Raw genomic sequence first — 14,056 nt, 5'->3', positions numbered from 1 at the left:
TGCATAAAAGAACATGCAACACTCAAGTTAGACATTCACCCATAAAATACTGAAGTGGAAGTGTCGGATCAGTGAGCAAAATGAAGAAATATTTAAGGAGTAACACACCACCTAAAGAAGATGTATGTATTAAAGAAACATGAAAGTGTATACACATCATAGTTGGTATTAGTGAAATGAAACTATAAAATTTACTTGATTTAATACTAAAAATTCATAATTTAATTAATTAATTAATAGCTAAAGCATCATTTTGGGCTTCTTGTGCCAACTGCATTTGAAGATTTAAAAGTTTGTTCTTTAACACCACTATACCCATTAGGACAATATTTTCCGGCTTCAGTGCTCCCGATGATTCAACATTGTAGAAAAATTTGTTAGGTTTAGCTTCCCAGTTGAACTCTGCTTCATACTGGTCTTCGTCTAACTCAGTGTGCTCACTCTTTGGCCACTCGTCTGGCTTGGGGTACAGGGTGTGTCTCATGATATTGTCAGGGTCATATTCAAAACATACACCTGCTGTCGGGTTCCACTTTGCATGCTCCTTCCCGAATCCTTTCTTGGCGTATGCTCGTAACTTTAGTTCTTGTCCTTTTCGTAACTTTATAATCAAAATTTCATCAGCCTCACCATAGTCTGCCTGGTCTTCGTCACGGTGACGTGAAGTCACGGGCACCACGCGCGGGTCGCTGGACTTCAAGTCAGCTGTCGTCACATGTCGCGTTTGGTCATCCGTGCATTTTACGTCTAACGTAAATTCAACACTACACTCTGAGCAGAAATCAGCACACATACAATCTCTGGAGTACCGAATTTTGTCGACAACGTCATCAGATATTAGCGGTATGAGACCCACGCGATGTGCGAGAAACTCATCACTAAGTACAGTGGAATTAGCTTCTAATTGAACCCAATCGATGGCCATCGTCGGCGTCTCTGCAATAAATACACGACGCATACTATTGGCGACACTTAGCTCGGTATCCTCGACAACGAATTTCACATTATCGTCTGTTAGTTCAGTGATATGCACCGATGGCTGGTTGGCGTACGGCATTGTAGTTTATAATTTATTCTTCTAAAAAGTAAACGTGGTAGTTTCTGACTTAAAAATAATACTAATGTTTCAAATACGACAAATACACAACACAACACGTTAATCACCGCAGCTCATTGAATGAATGAAAGGAATGAATAAAGCTTCTGTCAATGTCAAGCAACAATAAAGCACGCTAGCTCTATTAGCTCCACGGACGTAGATAATAAGGTGGATAGAGTACACTGCCCAAAAAGTGTGTCCACGTGAGAAGTCAAACCAGAGCCCTGCATCTCGTTCTAATTAGGGTGACCATAGTCATATTTATGTGGAATATTAGGATAAGTTGGAAATTTGGAATCTATAGTTAGGACAGGATCTTTTCTCATTCGTGCATAGTAAGAAAGAATCATACTCCACACGCACGCAGCTGGTCAACTTTATTGTCACGCGTGCAATAGAGTATTTAAGAGGAAGTTCGGCCTGGCCAGTCACATTAGGCCTCACGCTAGACAACATCCATAATGTTTATTTAGGGTCGCTGTTATCGAAAACGATGAGGACTATAATTATATATATATATATATATAATTGCCCAAGAAAACTATAAGTTTTTTTTCTCGTGTAAAACGCTTACAACAACGTCACTTAATTTAGTTCTAAAAGCTGTTAGAGATCACTGATCTCAGATCAGTGTATTGGATCGCGATCCTGGTCGATTGTGAGGAAGATGGTCCGCCGGACGTCCGTCAAAATCCCAGCTATAAGTAAGAGCGAGACAGATATCCAGGGTCGTGGACCGGTACACCTATCATTACAGTTTTTAACTAGGGCGCTTGTCCCTCTGGAGCACAGACATATTATCTTATATTCACACTTAGGAATGTCACATAATGAAAGACAAGAATAAATAATAAATAAATAATAAGAAAGGAGCTATACGGATGCAGTGCGATAGAAAGAGACTTTCTTATAAGACGTCAACGAGTTTCGAGCGCTGCTTAATTTAATTTAACTCTTAATTTTGTTCAAAATCTTAAAAACATTGGCATACCTGTGAAATGAAATGCCATTTTTTTGTACACCAGAGACACAACAATAATGCATATTTTTTATAGCAAAAACTTTTACGAGCTAGCGATGTTTATAGACCGAGCCCGGTCCGTAGACTGAAAAGTTTCAGCTCAATTGGAAATCGGAAAGTGGGTCCATCCATGGGCGTAGCGTAACCATTAAGATTTTTACACAAAATAATCTTGATTATTGAATAAAATGATAAAATATTACCACAAAACGAAATAATTTTTTTTTAACTATGTTAACCGGCTTCTTAGACTATTCTGATTATATTAATGCTTCTTATGCTCTTAATTTAACAAAATAGGTACCTATTGATTCGAATATTTCGCCTGGAATATCATAATTACCTATTAAACAACACGACACTAGTTTGACTGCAATACGCTTTTAATAGTTTCCTCTCCGATTGATTTATATTTTTTACTTAATTTAAAAATATAGGTGTTACGATTCCATGTCTTTGTAAATGAATAAATCACAAATGTCGGCCGTTGGCGACTACTGTCGACCTCAAAAATGGTCATTGGTCAGGTTTTTTCATTTGTAGTTTGCCTCTTTTGCACTCATGGGATGTTCATATACATGATGGCTTCCCTTTTGCATACTTCAGCTAACTTTAAGAGGCTGTCAATACCTAAAGCGCGCACACTGTCTATTTCTATCGGAGTAAATGAGATAGCACTGTCGCATGTTACTGGGCCTGGGCAAGGGAATAATAAGAGAAATATTTAAATAAAAAAAAGTGGATTATTAGTGTAATATTTTACTCAATCACGGTTTAGATATAAATGTTTTGAAATTGTGATTTTAATTGTAGACCCATAAGTCAAAACAATAAAGACATAGAACCGTTTAATTGTGATTTTAAGACCAATCTTTGCAATTATTTTCTATCGAGCCGATTTCGTTCAATCATGTATCGAGTACAACCACGGTCTTTGAAATATAATTAATATGAACATATATTTTTCTTACTTGACTAAAACAAATAATCTTTCTTAAAAAACTGTTTAAGTAACATGAATTTCAAGGACATTGGGTGTTGACAGCCTCTTAAGCGTCAGCATCATCGTAGATCTGTGATTGCAGCTAAATTTTTCAAATTTGCCGCCTTGTCCTACGGACGAATATGTGTGTCCAACCTATGTAGAATCGATTACATATATATAAATATTTTGAAGCCACGTTTCAGTAATAAAATATTATGTATAAATATGGGTCTCTAATGTTTTAAGGACTTTGGATTTACATTTTGTCAATTATTTATTATATAATAGCTCTCATTACGTCGACCACATTAAACATGCCGAAATAAAGACATACCTATTTAGATTAAGTTACTTTTACATTAAGCACGTAATAAGAAGTAAGATCGATTAATATCGTGCCGACATGACATCAGTCACCCTAATAAGTTTGACAATATAGTCTTGTATTTTTATCGCTTATATTATATTAAATCGAATATTAGAGTTCTATTACATGACACTCCATTGCATCCAGAATAGGTCAGGGAATTCTATTTTCAGGCGACAAATTATTTTATCTATTCTGTAAACTAATTAAACTCTGTTATATTTTTAATGGAAGGAGTAGAAAATGTGAGTTCGAAGCGTGGAACCTAAACTGGCTGAACAGCCATGCAAGTATCACTACAAATATCGAAGCTCACACAATATGGAGTAAAAATTTAATAATAATATATAGTAATATGGAGTGTGGCCAAAACCATTCCCCAAAAGTTTGTTAGAAGCCGTGCTCAGTATTTAATAAATGCCAGAATGTATACTTACCCTATATGAGCATATTGCGCGCAGTGTACAGTCAGCGTCAAATACTTTGTAGCAACCAAAGTAGCCAAATAGTTCGGTACACCATATATTTAGTATAGTGTACCGAACTATTTGGCCACTTTGACTGCCACAAAGTTTTGTACTGAAGAATTCGTGTTTGGGGTCAGTTAGTTCCTCGTGAAATTTAGCCCTTCTTGGAAATGGAAATAAGAAGCAGATGACTGGACTTCATACCACACTAGTCTGCCAATCCTACTGTGGCCAGAATATGGTCGAAGCGGACCAGATTCAAAAGCAAACCGGAAGAAAAACGCGAGGGAACTGCATGAATAAGGACTTTTGAACTGTACCCATTCATGTGTCTGTGAAAGGCTGAAAGGACATGCCTTGACACATAAAACTTAAAATTAAACTGTAGTATCATGTAATAGATTGAATAATACTTAAAGTTTGCTTCGTATTCTTTGTGAAAATGGACCATAGAGTGGCATTTACTAACTATTAAAACGTAGTGATTATATGCTCTTTGCTAACTATATGCATCTATGCAAATGCGGGGCTCCAAGAAGTTAGCAGCAATCTTTCCAAGGATCCTTTTTTCTCTAAACGAGACCTTTTTTTTCTTATTACATATTATTTACCTACGTTTTTTTAATTCTTTATTTTAGAATCCACATAAACAACACATTTAATCGGTCTCCGGTGTATGTACTTCGTATATTGTTGAAATAGAGGCCGATGTCGGTAAAGAGGTATTCACCGGCGCGAGACGTATTTTTTTAGGCGACTTACTTTCAGTAGACATAAGATATATTATGTTTTTTTCAATCTGCATTACATAGTCTTTATAATCATTTTGTATGTAAAAAAACTAAGCAGTTTAATTTTTACAATGAAAAAAAAACAGTCGAAAAAATTTTTTTTTTTTTTACAAAATGCCGTTTTTTATACCGGAAATAAATTCTCCCGATGTCTCCCGATCTAAATCGGCTTACTTTGCTATAAGGAACCACTGTGCCAAGTTTCATGCTTTATTCAAGAAAAGTAAGGTTCGACCTCTTTTTGTCACTAAGAACCCATACTAAGAGAGACAGAGTTAGACCAAGACAAATCTTCAACGATTTTGATAGCATAAGCAGTGCAACTGTTATTTATACGTCACAATTTCATAAAAAATCGATTTCGCCATATCCATAACTTTAACTAGTTTACGAATACGAACTATCATCCAAAATAATATAAAACCTTGGGATAATGATTTCTGTGGGAAAATTACAGGTTAAAGGTTCCTTTTTTAGTTTTTTTTAGTAAATAACTCTTAAACGGTGGCGCATAGAAAAAAATTTTCTTCTACATAAGTAATCTGCATAAGTTGCCTACAAGAAAGATTTTTCGCTAGCATCAATATTCAGATATATTAACGCGGGAAGTTAATTATAATCAATTCTAAGGTCCTTTATTTAGTTTTTCGGAAATAACTCGTAAACAGTGGCCAATAGCAAAAAAAGATTAAATTATATAACGTAAATAATATACACAAGAATTTCTATAAAAAATATTACGTACACTTTTCGCAAGAACAAAAAGATATTAAAGAGGGAAAATTTATTATAATCAATTCTAAATTTCCTTTTTTTTTTTTTGTTTTTCGTAAATAATTTGTAAAGTATGACGCAGCAATGTTTATATGAGCCAAAAATATATTAACACTTCGCTAGGATCATGCAATGGTCCACCGTTTACGAGTTATTTAAGAAACCAACGAAATAAAGAACCCTTGAATTGATCGTGCCTTGTCGAGCTGGCTCCGTCGCCGCCGAGCCTTGTCAAGCTGGCTTTGTCGCTGCTGACCTATGTCGAGCCAGCTCCGACGCCGCTGCCCTTCGTGGAGCCGGCGGCCTCGCTGCCGAGCCTCGTGGTGCCGGCGGCCCCGCCGCCGAGCCTCGTGGTGCCGGCGGCCCCGCCGCCGAGCCTCGTGGTGCCGGCGGCCCCGCCGCCGAGCCTCGTGGTGCCGGCGGCCCCGCCGCCGAGCCTCGTGGAGCCGGCGGCCCCGCCGCCGTGCTCCCCGGCAGGCCGCGCGCCCGCGCCGCCCGCCCCGGCTCGGGCGCCGCCCTCGCGCCGCGCCCCGAGCCCGCGCGGCGGCCCCCGCCGCACCATCCTATACTCTGACGAGGTGGGCTCCGGCCTTGGCGCGCTGCTGGCGGAGCGCTTGTCGCAGGGCGTCCTCAACAACTGTCACCCGGGGACCTCCGCCGATCGACTGATAGAATGTATTTCTACAGGCGAGTTTGACCGCGCCTCCACGCTTATTGTTTTCTTAGGGAATAGTATAGACTGTACTAAGCGAGATATTTTAAAATTATCCGCTACGCTGTCGGCGATTGACCAGAGAGAGGTTGCAAAAATAATTATCTGTGCGCTCCCATATAGAATGTCGAGCAAGGTCAATAAAAGGGTATTTCACTACAATTCTTTATTGTATAACCTTTCCTTGTACAGTAGTACGATTTCGTATTTTGATACGAATAAATTTATACAAGATTTTGTTATGTCCCATAAAAGAACCTACCTACCCAGAAGATGTCTAGTAGAGTGTGCTAACCTGTTAGCATATAATATTGAAGACCCCGTCGTGGCTAGCGCGGCGTCTAATAGCCTTAAGTAGTATTTTACGCCTTGGTAGCGTAGGTTTTGAGATGGAGCCGTCTGGAGATTTGAATTTAAACTAACCGCTACGACAACGTGTGCACCAGCCGGCTCCGTTCCTATTGATCACTGCGATGCTAGTATGTTTAGTAAAACCGATTTATTGAACTTAGTTCACCAAAATATCCAAGGATTTGCCTGTAAGGAACTTGAAATTGATTTGTTTTTACAGTCAGATAATATTGACGTTCTCTGTATTACTGAACACTGGCTTAAAGGTCATGAGTTTATGTTTAATTTCAATAATCATAATATAGTAAGTTCTTTTTTTAGGAAATCCTGCAATCGCGGCGGGTCATTGATAATGGTGAAACATAATTTAAAAGTAAGGAACGTAGAGACATTGTTGACATGTCTGTGGAACGGCATATAGAACTTTCCTGTGTTGAGTTGGAACAATTTATAATTGTATGCGTGTACAGGCCCCCATCGGCGGACTATAACTTATTTGAATCGGTCATAGATGAAGTACTTAGTAGTATTTTTAGAACTCCGAAAAATATAATTGTGTGTGGCGATTTTAATATTAATTTACTTGAAAATTCGCCATTTTGTGGAAGGTTATTAAATACTTTTAAATCCTTCAATTTAGTCAATGTATTTTGTGAGCCTACTCGAATCACAGCAACCAGTGCTACATGTATAGATAACATCTTTAGTAACAAGGATGCGATTAGTAAATCTGTTATTAACAACCTAAGTTCTGATCACTGTGGATTAAAAGCGTCTTTCAGCGGGAAAACTGAAGAAATTCCTCAAGATACCATGTGCAGGCCGATTTCCGAAAAGCGCCTAGATTTATTCAATCGTAAAATCACTAAACAATTATGTTGTCTTTCATGTAATCAGGATAACCCTGACTGTTTGAGTTCCGAGTTGTTTAACTGTATTAAAACGGAATTTGATGCCTGTTTCATTCAGAAGAAGGTGCAAGGCAAGGCCAAGACTAAATTTTGCGACTGGGCTACGCCGGATATTCACGAGAAAAGACGCCGACTATACGACTTGTATGATTTAAAAGCAACTGATAAAAGGCCGGAATTTCTGGAGTACGTTAAGAATTTTTCTAAATCTTTTAAGATGATGTGTGTCGCCGCTAAAGCTGATTATTTGTCCAAAAAGATCCTAAGTTCTAGTGATAAAGTTAAAACTGTATGGCAAGTAATCGGCAATGAAACTGGAAAACGTAAGATGAAGGATCCGCACTACACCGTACGAATTGCTGACACTTTAGTAAGTTCTGACCGTGAAGTGGCAGATCATTTTGAGCGGTTTTTCTCGAATATACTGGTAGAAACAACAAAGTCTCTTAATTCATCGCCAGACGTCGCTGAAGAAATTTTGAAGACAAATGTGGCGGAATGTACAGAAATTTTCAAATTTTCGTATGTCACTCCGAACATAGTTCTTAAGACTTTTAGGTCAATAAATATAAAGAAAACAGAAGACCTATGGGGTCTGTCAGTCAAAGTATTACATTCCATTATTGAATCGATTGCACCATACTTAGCTGAGATTTTCAACAGATGCATTGATGCTGGAATTTTTCCAGATATTATGAAACATAGCAAAATTATCCCGTTGTTTAAATCAGGAACAAGAACCGACTCCACAAACTTTAGACCTATTTCAATACTACCGGCATTAAGCAAAGTGTTCGAGAAACTTATTCTAAATCAACTATCGTCACATTTCAACAGAAATAAACTGCTTGATAGCAATCAATTTGGTTTTACCAGAGGTCGATCAACTACTGACGCCGGTGTGGTACTTCTAAAACACATCTTTGACGCTTGGGAAAAAGCTCAAGATGCTATTGGAATTTTCTGTGATCTGTCGAAGGCATTTGATTGCGTTGATCACGAAAATTTAAAGAGAAAATTAAGCCACTATGGGATAAAAGCTAGTGCCCTTGACCTTGTCTCATCGTACCTTTCGAATAGAACTCAGCGAGTAGTTATTAATGGAACTCAATCGGCTGGGTCCCCGGTAGCCCTCGGAGTGCCGCAAGGTTCAATTCTTGGTCCCTTCCTGTTTTTGGTATACATCAATGACCTACCAAAAGTTGTGCAAGAAAGACATGATATAGTGTTGTTTGCAGATGACACTTCCCTTATATTTAAAGTGAACAGAAAGGAAAATAGATTCGAGAGCATTAATGACGCGCTATCTACCGTATTAAACTGGTTTACGGCAAACAATTTGCTTTTGAACGCAAAGAAAACCAAATGCATCAAATTTACGCTACCTAACGTCAAGCAGGTAAATAACAGCAAGATTAAAATAAAAGGTGATACGCTGGAATTTGAAGATCGAACTGTTTTCCTGGGAGTCACTTTAGACTCAAAACTGCAATGGCATGCACATATAGCCACTTTAGCCGGCAAACTTAGTTCAGCAGCCTATGCAGTGAGGAGAATCGGACAGCTAACAAATGTAGAGACGGCCAGGCTGGTATACTTTAGTTACTTCCATAGTGTTATGTCGTATGGAATTCTGTTGTGGGGAAAAGCGGCAGACATTCAGACAATATTTGTACTGCAAAAGCGAGCTGTACGTTCCATCTATGGACTGGGCGCTCGAGTATCCCTAAGAGAGAAATTTAAAGATGCAAGCATTCTTACCGTTGCATCTCAATACATACTTGAGAATATTATGTATGTTCGGAAAAACATTAACGAATTCAAGCTTAACAGTGATATCCATAACTATAACACTAGAAACAAGCATAAACTTGCTGTGCCCGCCCACCGCCTCCGTAAGGTTAGTACGTCTTTCGTCGGGAACTGTACACGTTTTTATAACAAAGTTCCCACTGATATAGTGAATTTGCCTCTTAACAAATTTAAGTCACACGTTAAGAGCTCTTTGTTAAGTAAGGCGTATTATGCTGTGAATGATTTCATAGATGATAAGGATGCCTTTAAGCCAGTAGCTTGATCTTGATAGTATGATAAAAATGTCAGTAATAGTGTTTTTGTTTTCTTCCTGTGAAATAACCATACTAGCGTCCAGTAGAACTGACACAAGAGAACATCATATTCTCGTTTGATTGTATTATTTTAGTTTTGGACACTTAGAGACCTTATACACCTCTAAGATTTTATTTTATTTTAAATTTAATTTTATTTTAAATTTCATTTTATTTTAATACCTATTTTAATGATTTGGACACTTAGAGACCTGTACATCTCTAAGTCAATTTAAATTTATAATTTAGTTTTATAGGTAGGCACTCCTTATGAATAATATGTAGTCGCGTTTATGTGGCGCTATGCCGTCTTTAATGTAACTTACAAGCACAAATGTTGTATCTCACATTTTTTTTTATTATATTTATATTAATACAACCCGGCAGCTTGAACATGTCATGCTCGCTTAAAAGTCTTTACTTACGGTGGCGTCGTTGATCGGGTCGCCACTTTCCCGAATGAAGGTTGAGGGAGGCGATGGCTGAGATACACGTCATACTCGTGAACGGGTGCTGTTTTTGGAGACCGGTCTGTTTAAGCTTACACGGGGTACAGGTTATGTTAAAGTATGTAACTTTACTTTTGAGTGACATTAACGTGAGACACTTCATTCGGTTCTTGTCTGTTTTAATTTGTTTGTCTTTTAATTATTTATATAAGAATTCAAGCCTTGGCGACCCTCTACATCTCTAAGGATAATTTAATATATATTTTTATATTTTATCTCTGACACGTAGAGACTTATACATCTCTAAAGAATTTTAGTATTTTATGGTTTTATTTTTTTATCATAGTTTTTTTTTGTGTAATTTGACATTTAGAGACAGTATACATCTCTAATAAAGTATTTATTATTTCATAGATTCGATATTTATAATTGTTTTTTTTTAATTTATTGTTTGTAAAAATGGACATGTAAAAGTGCCCCTGTGGCCTATTTGCTGAATAAATGTTTGATATTTGATATTTGATATTAACTTTCCCGTTTTAATATCTTTTTAAATATTGATCCCATCGAAAAGTTTTCTCTGCTCAGATTTCGTAATTTTAAAGTATTTATTATTCTTTGACTGGACGGTATTGTGTTGGTTCTCATTATGGATTGTGGAGACCCAGGTATGTACTTTATTGAGAACTTAATTATAACAAGTTAATCTATTCTTTTTCTTGATTTTATACCCTTGAAATGTAAGCATCAGGAAACCTGCTATAAAAACATATTTTGCAAGTTCAAAGAAAGTTTTGATATGTTTCTCACCATATCTAAGTCAAAATTGCAAATGGTCATATAGAAGAGACCTTATAGTTTGTACTTCAGTAAAGAACTGCCACCTCCATCATCAATGCACCCTATTTTTGGTGATTATTTTTCTTTGTAGGCACATTCGATACTTCCCCTCCTCTAACTTTTGAACCATGGGTCCAAAAAAACTTAAAAAAGTAGTGAAACTAAAGCTTAGTAAAGACTTTCAAGATAAACTATAGCAAATATGGTCCGTTGAGTCGTTTTGGTTTTTTGCAAAAAAAGTCTTTTTTGACGGACGGTAACTACGGAACCCTACACTGAGCATGGCGCGACATGCTCTTGGCCGGTTTTTTTACCTTTTCCAAGTTAAAAGTAAAATAAAATATTGTTAGGAAGCCAAAATATTTTTGACCAACTCAACTTTTAGGACCAAATACCAGTCTGTACGACGAGTAACATTGGCTGTACAAAAACATAATTTTTATTAGGATTCCGTACCTACCAAAAAGGTACAAAAAGAACGCTTATGCTGCGCCTCTGTTCGCCCGTCCGTCCGTCTGTCCGTAAATTCACATTGTCAAATATTTCGAGAACTACTTGAGCATCCGATTTGAAAATTGAAATAGTTTTTGAACAACGCCAACCCAGACATATTTAAAGTTTTATTTTTATTAAGTATAGAATAGTTATCTATTTTTTCCATCTCTTTATATTGGGCAAGGGTAGTCCCTTGCCCAGTATAATAGAGATGGAAAAATTTGAAATTCTAGTTACTAGGTGTGGTGGGGTATCATTTTAAAGAGCTCAAATTGAACATTCCAATACATTTTTTTTCATAGTGGAAAAAGAAGAAAACGTGAAAAAATACCTATTATCTCTGAAATTTATTATTATTATTATATAATTATAGGCGAGCAGCTATTTAGCTGATGAGCCTATGTCACACAGTGTCCTGTATTATACAGTTCAAAGTTTGTAAAGTCGTATCACATCACTAAGTAACATCAGTCTAACTTATTGTTATACCAACGAAAAAGTATCAAATTTTATATAACACTTTCATATGTATTACAGGAAAAATATAATATTTATTTAATTATGCCAAAAAAATCAACATACACACAGGTCGCCCAAATTAGTTAGGCAATTTATCGACAGATGGTGCTGTTCATTTATTTATGTTGATTCCATTCAATCATTCATTTTAATCATATTTTAATACAGGATGCTTTTAAACCGCCTTAAAAAAAAGAAGGTTCTCAATTATCACTTAAGAGTCTAAAATGGAGGTGGAAGTTTATAAACGGAATCAATAATTTCTTACGAATTTTATCATTTAACTTTTTGTAAGAAATAAAAAATGTTTAAGCATTTTTGACCAATTAGGTAGTCATCGCTTTAGGGGGTGAAATTCACAAAGTCCACGCAGCCGAAGTCGCGGACTAACGCCTGAGGGCCAACCACGAACCACGTTCGACGTGTTGCCTCCCTGTTACACTTACGTGCGAATTTACAAGTGCGACAGAGAGGCAACACGTCGAACGTGGTTCGCGTAGGCCCTCTATATCTTAGTTACAATAATACGACGAAACATAATATCTAAACCTTATAACTATTTACAAATCATTTAGCAGCGAAACGTCATCATCGCGCTTATTGTCGAGGTTGGCCACTACTAACACTAGTAATAGCCCAAAACTAAATGTAGAACCTAACTATAAACAAACTTAAACATCAAATAAATGAAGTACCTATCACAAAAAAGTAAAAAAAAAAATTAACTAGATAAAAAACGGAAATTAAATGAAGTACTTATTATCATCATTATCATCGATATAATTATCACTAAAAAGTAAAAAAATATATATATTATAAAAAATTTAAAAAAAGCAAAACTAATATAACTAAATTCTATTTTTTAAAGGGAACCGCCTTCAAAAGACTAACCCACTAAGTCGGTGCCAAACCAACATTTTAGACAATGAAGAACTCTGCACTTACTTGCATAAAAAGATAGTTTACTCATTAATTTAGTTATATATATTTATAACTACCTCGTATATATTTTTTCTGTTAGGCAGCAAAGATTTTTTTTGTTGGTTTGGCACCGCCTTCAAAAACTAAATAATTACCAGGATGGTTATTAATTTTTTTATTATTAAGTATTAATTACTTTTTGGCAGAAAATTGCTTTACGACGGGATATGGACTGCACACGTGGAAAAGGATAGGGGTGGGGCATATACAAATTATTTTGTGCTTTTCAGTGGGTTAGTTTTTTGAAGGCGGTTCCCTTTTTATAAAAAATATATGAAGTTAAGTTATTTTAGATTTGCTTTTTTTTTAATTATTATATTTTTTGTTATCACTTATCAAAGTCTTCATTATGATTTCATTTTTATTCACTTAAATACAATGTAAGTTTACAGTATGTCATTACACCAAAGCACTTACACGCTAAATTATTAATTATACATAAACAGAAAATATGTCAGAAAGAGAAATAGTCAAATAAGAAATTACAATTATTAATCGATCACAAAAAATAATAATAATACTAAATAAAGATAAATAAAGCAATACTAATAAAACAAATCATGATTCATTCAAATTATTAAGGAACTGTTTGGTAATACGACATAATTGAACTCTTATTAAACTCTATTGAGGGATGAATGTAAGGGCTCCTCTACACGATGGCCCAGCGTAGGCGTATGCGGTGGAATGAGATAGCAATATTACTTGCTCCCTCTAATCTAACGCATAAATGCGTCCCTTAGACTGGCCTACGCTGGGCCATCGTGTAGAGGAGCCATAATATGTAGGTCACACTGAACAACTTTTACTATGGGACCAACCCCGAAATCGCGAAAAAACAATCTACTGTTCATATTAACACACTCTGATTAACCAAAATGTATGAGACGGCAGATTTTTTTTCGTGATTTCGGGGTTAGCCCCATCCCATAGTAGAAGTTGAAGTTGCAGTATGACCGACATATTCACCGTTTGGTCAGTGATAACAAAAAATAAACCTGTATAACCTTCATGAGCATAATGGGCTAGTAAGTACTGAGGGCCTACCGCGAAAACCGAAATTCGCAAATTGCGGCGATCTTTTCTCTTTTACTCCAATGAAGGCGTAATTAGAGTGATAGAGAAAGCCGCCCGCATTTAAAGATGCCCGCAATTTGCGAACTTCTGTGTTCGCGGCAGAGGGCCG

The 14,056-nt window shown here is 36.5% G+C and overlaps 2 protein-coding genes across 2 annotated transcripts; one reads left to right on the top strand and one right to left on the bottom strand.

Moving 5' to 3' along the window:
* Positions 1–185: 185 nt before the first annotated feature.
* LOC133528055 (DNA-directed RNA polymerase II subunit RPB3) lies at positions 186–1,192 on the bottom strand. The gene has a single exon (XM_061865261.1). The coding sequence runs from the start codon at positions 1,055–1,057 to the stop codon at positions 230–232; it is 828 nt and encodes a 275-aa protein (XP_061721245.1). The 5' UTR covers positions 1,058–1,192; the 3' UTR covers positions 186–229.
* A 3,455-nt stretch (positions 1,193–4,647) lies between these two features.
* On the top strand, positions 4,648–7,058 carry LOC133528492 (uncharacterized). Its single transcript, XM_061865881.1, has 3 exons — positions 4,648–4,653; positions 5,711–6,364; positions 7,038–7,058. The coding sequence occupies exons 1-3, from the start codon at positions 4,648–4,650 to the stop codon at positions 7,056–7,058; spliced, it is 681 nt and encodes a 226-aa protein (XP_061721865.1).
* The last annotated feature ends 6,998 nt before the right edge of the window (positions 7,059–14,056 follow it).

The sequence above is a fragment of the Cydia pomonella genome, chromosome 19, assembly GCF_033807575.1.
Source record: "Cydia pomonella isolate Wapato2018A chromosome 19, ilCydPomo1, whole genome shotgun sequence".
Taxonomy (NCBI): Eukaryota; Metazoa; Arthropoda; class Insecta; order Lepidoptera; family Tortricidae; genus Cydia; species Cydia pomonella.
The sequence above is the reverse complement of the archived record's forward strand: the minus strand, read 5'-3'. Positions and strand labels throughout refer to the sequence as shown.

Bases quoted from the DNA above. Each gene is read 5' to 3' on its own strand.
- LOC133528055 (XM_061865261.1), bottom strand. From the start codon at position 1,057: ATGCCGTACGCCAACCAGCCATCGGTGCATATCACTGAACTAACAGAC.
- LOC133528492 (XM_061865881.1), top strand. The intron at 6,365-7,037 runs GTATTTCACTAC...ATGCGTGTACAG, and splicing joins CGAGCAAGGTCAATAAAAGG to GCCCCCATCGGCGGACTATA.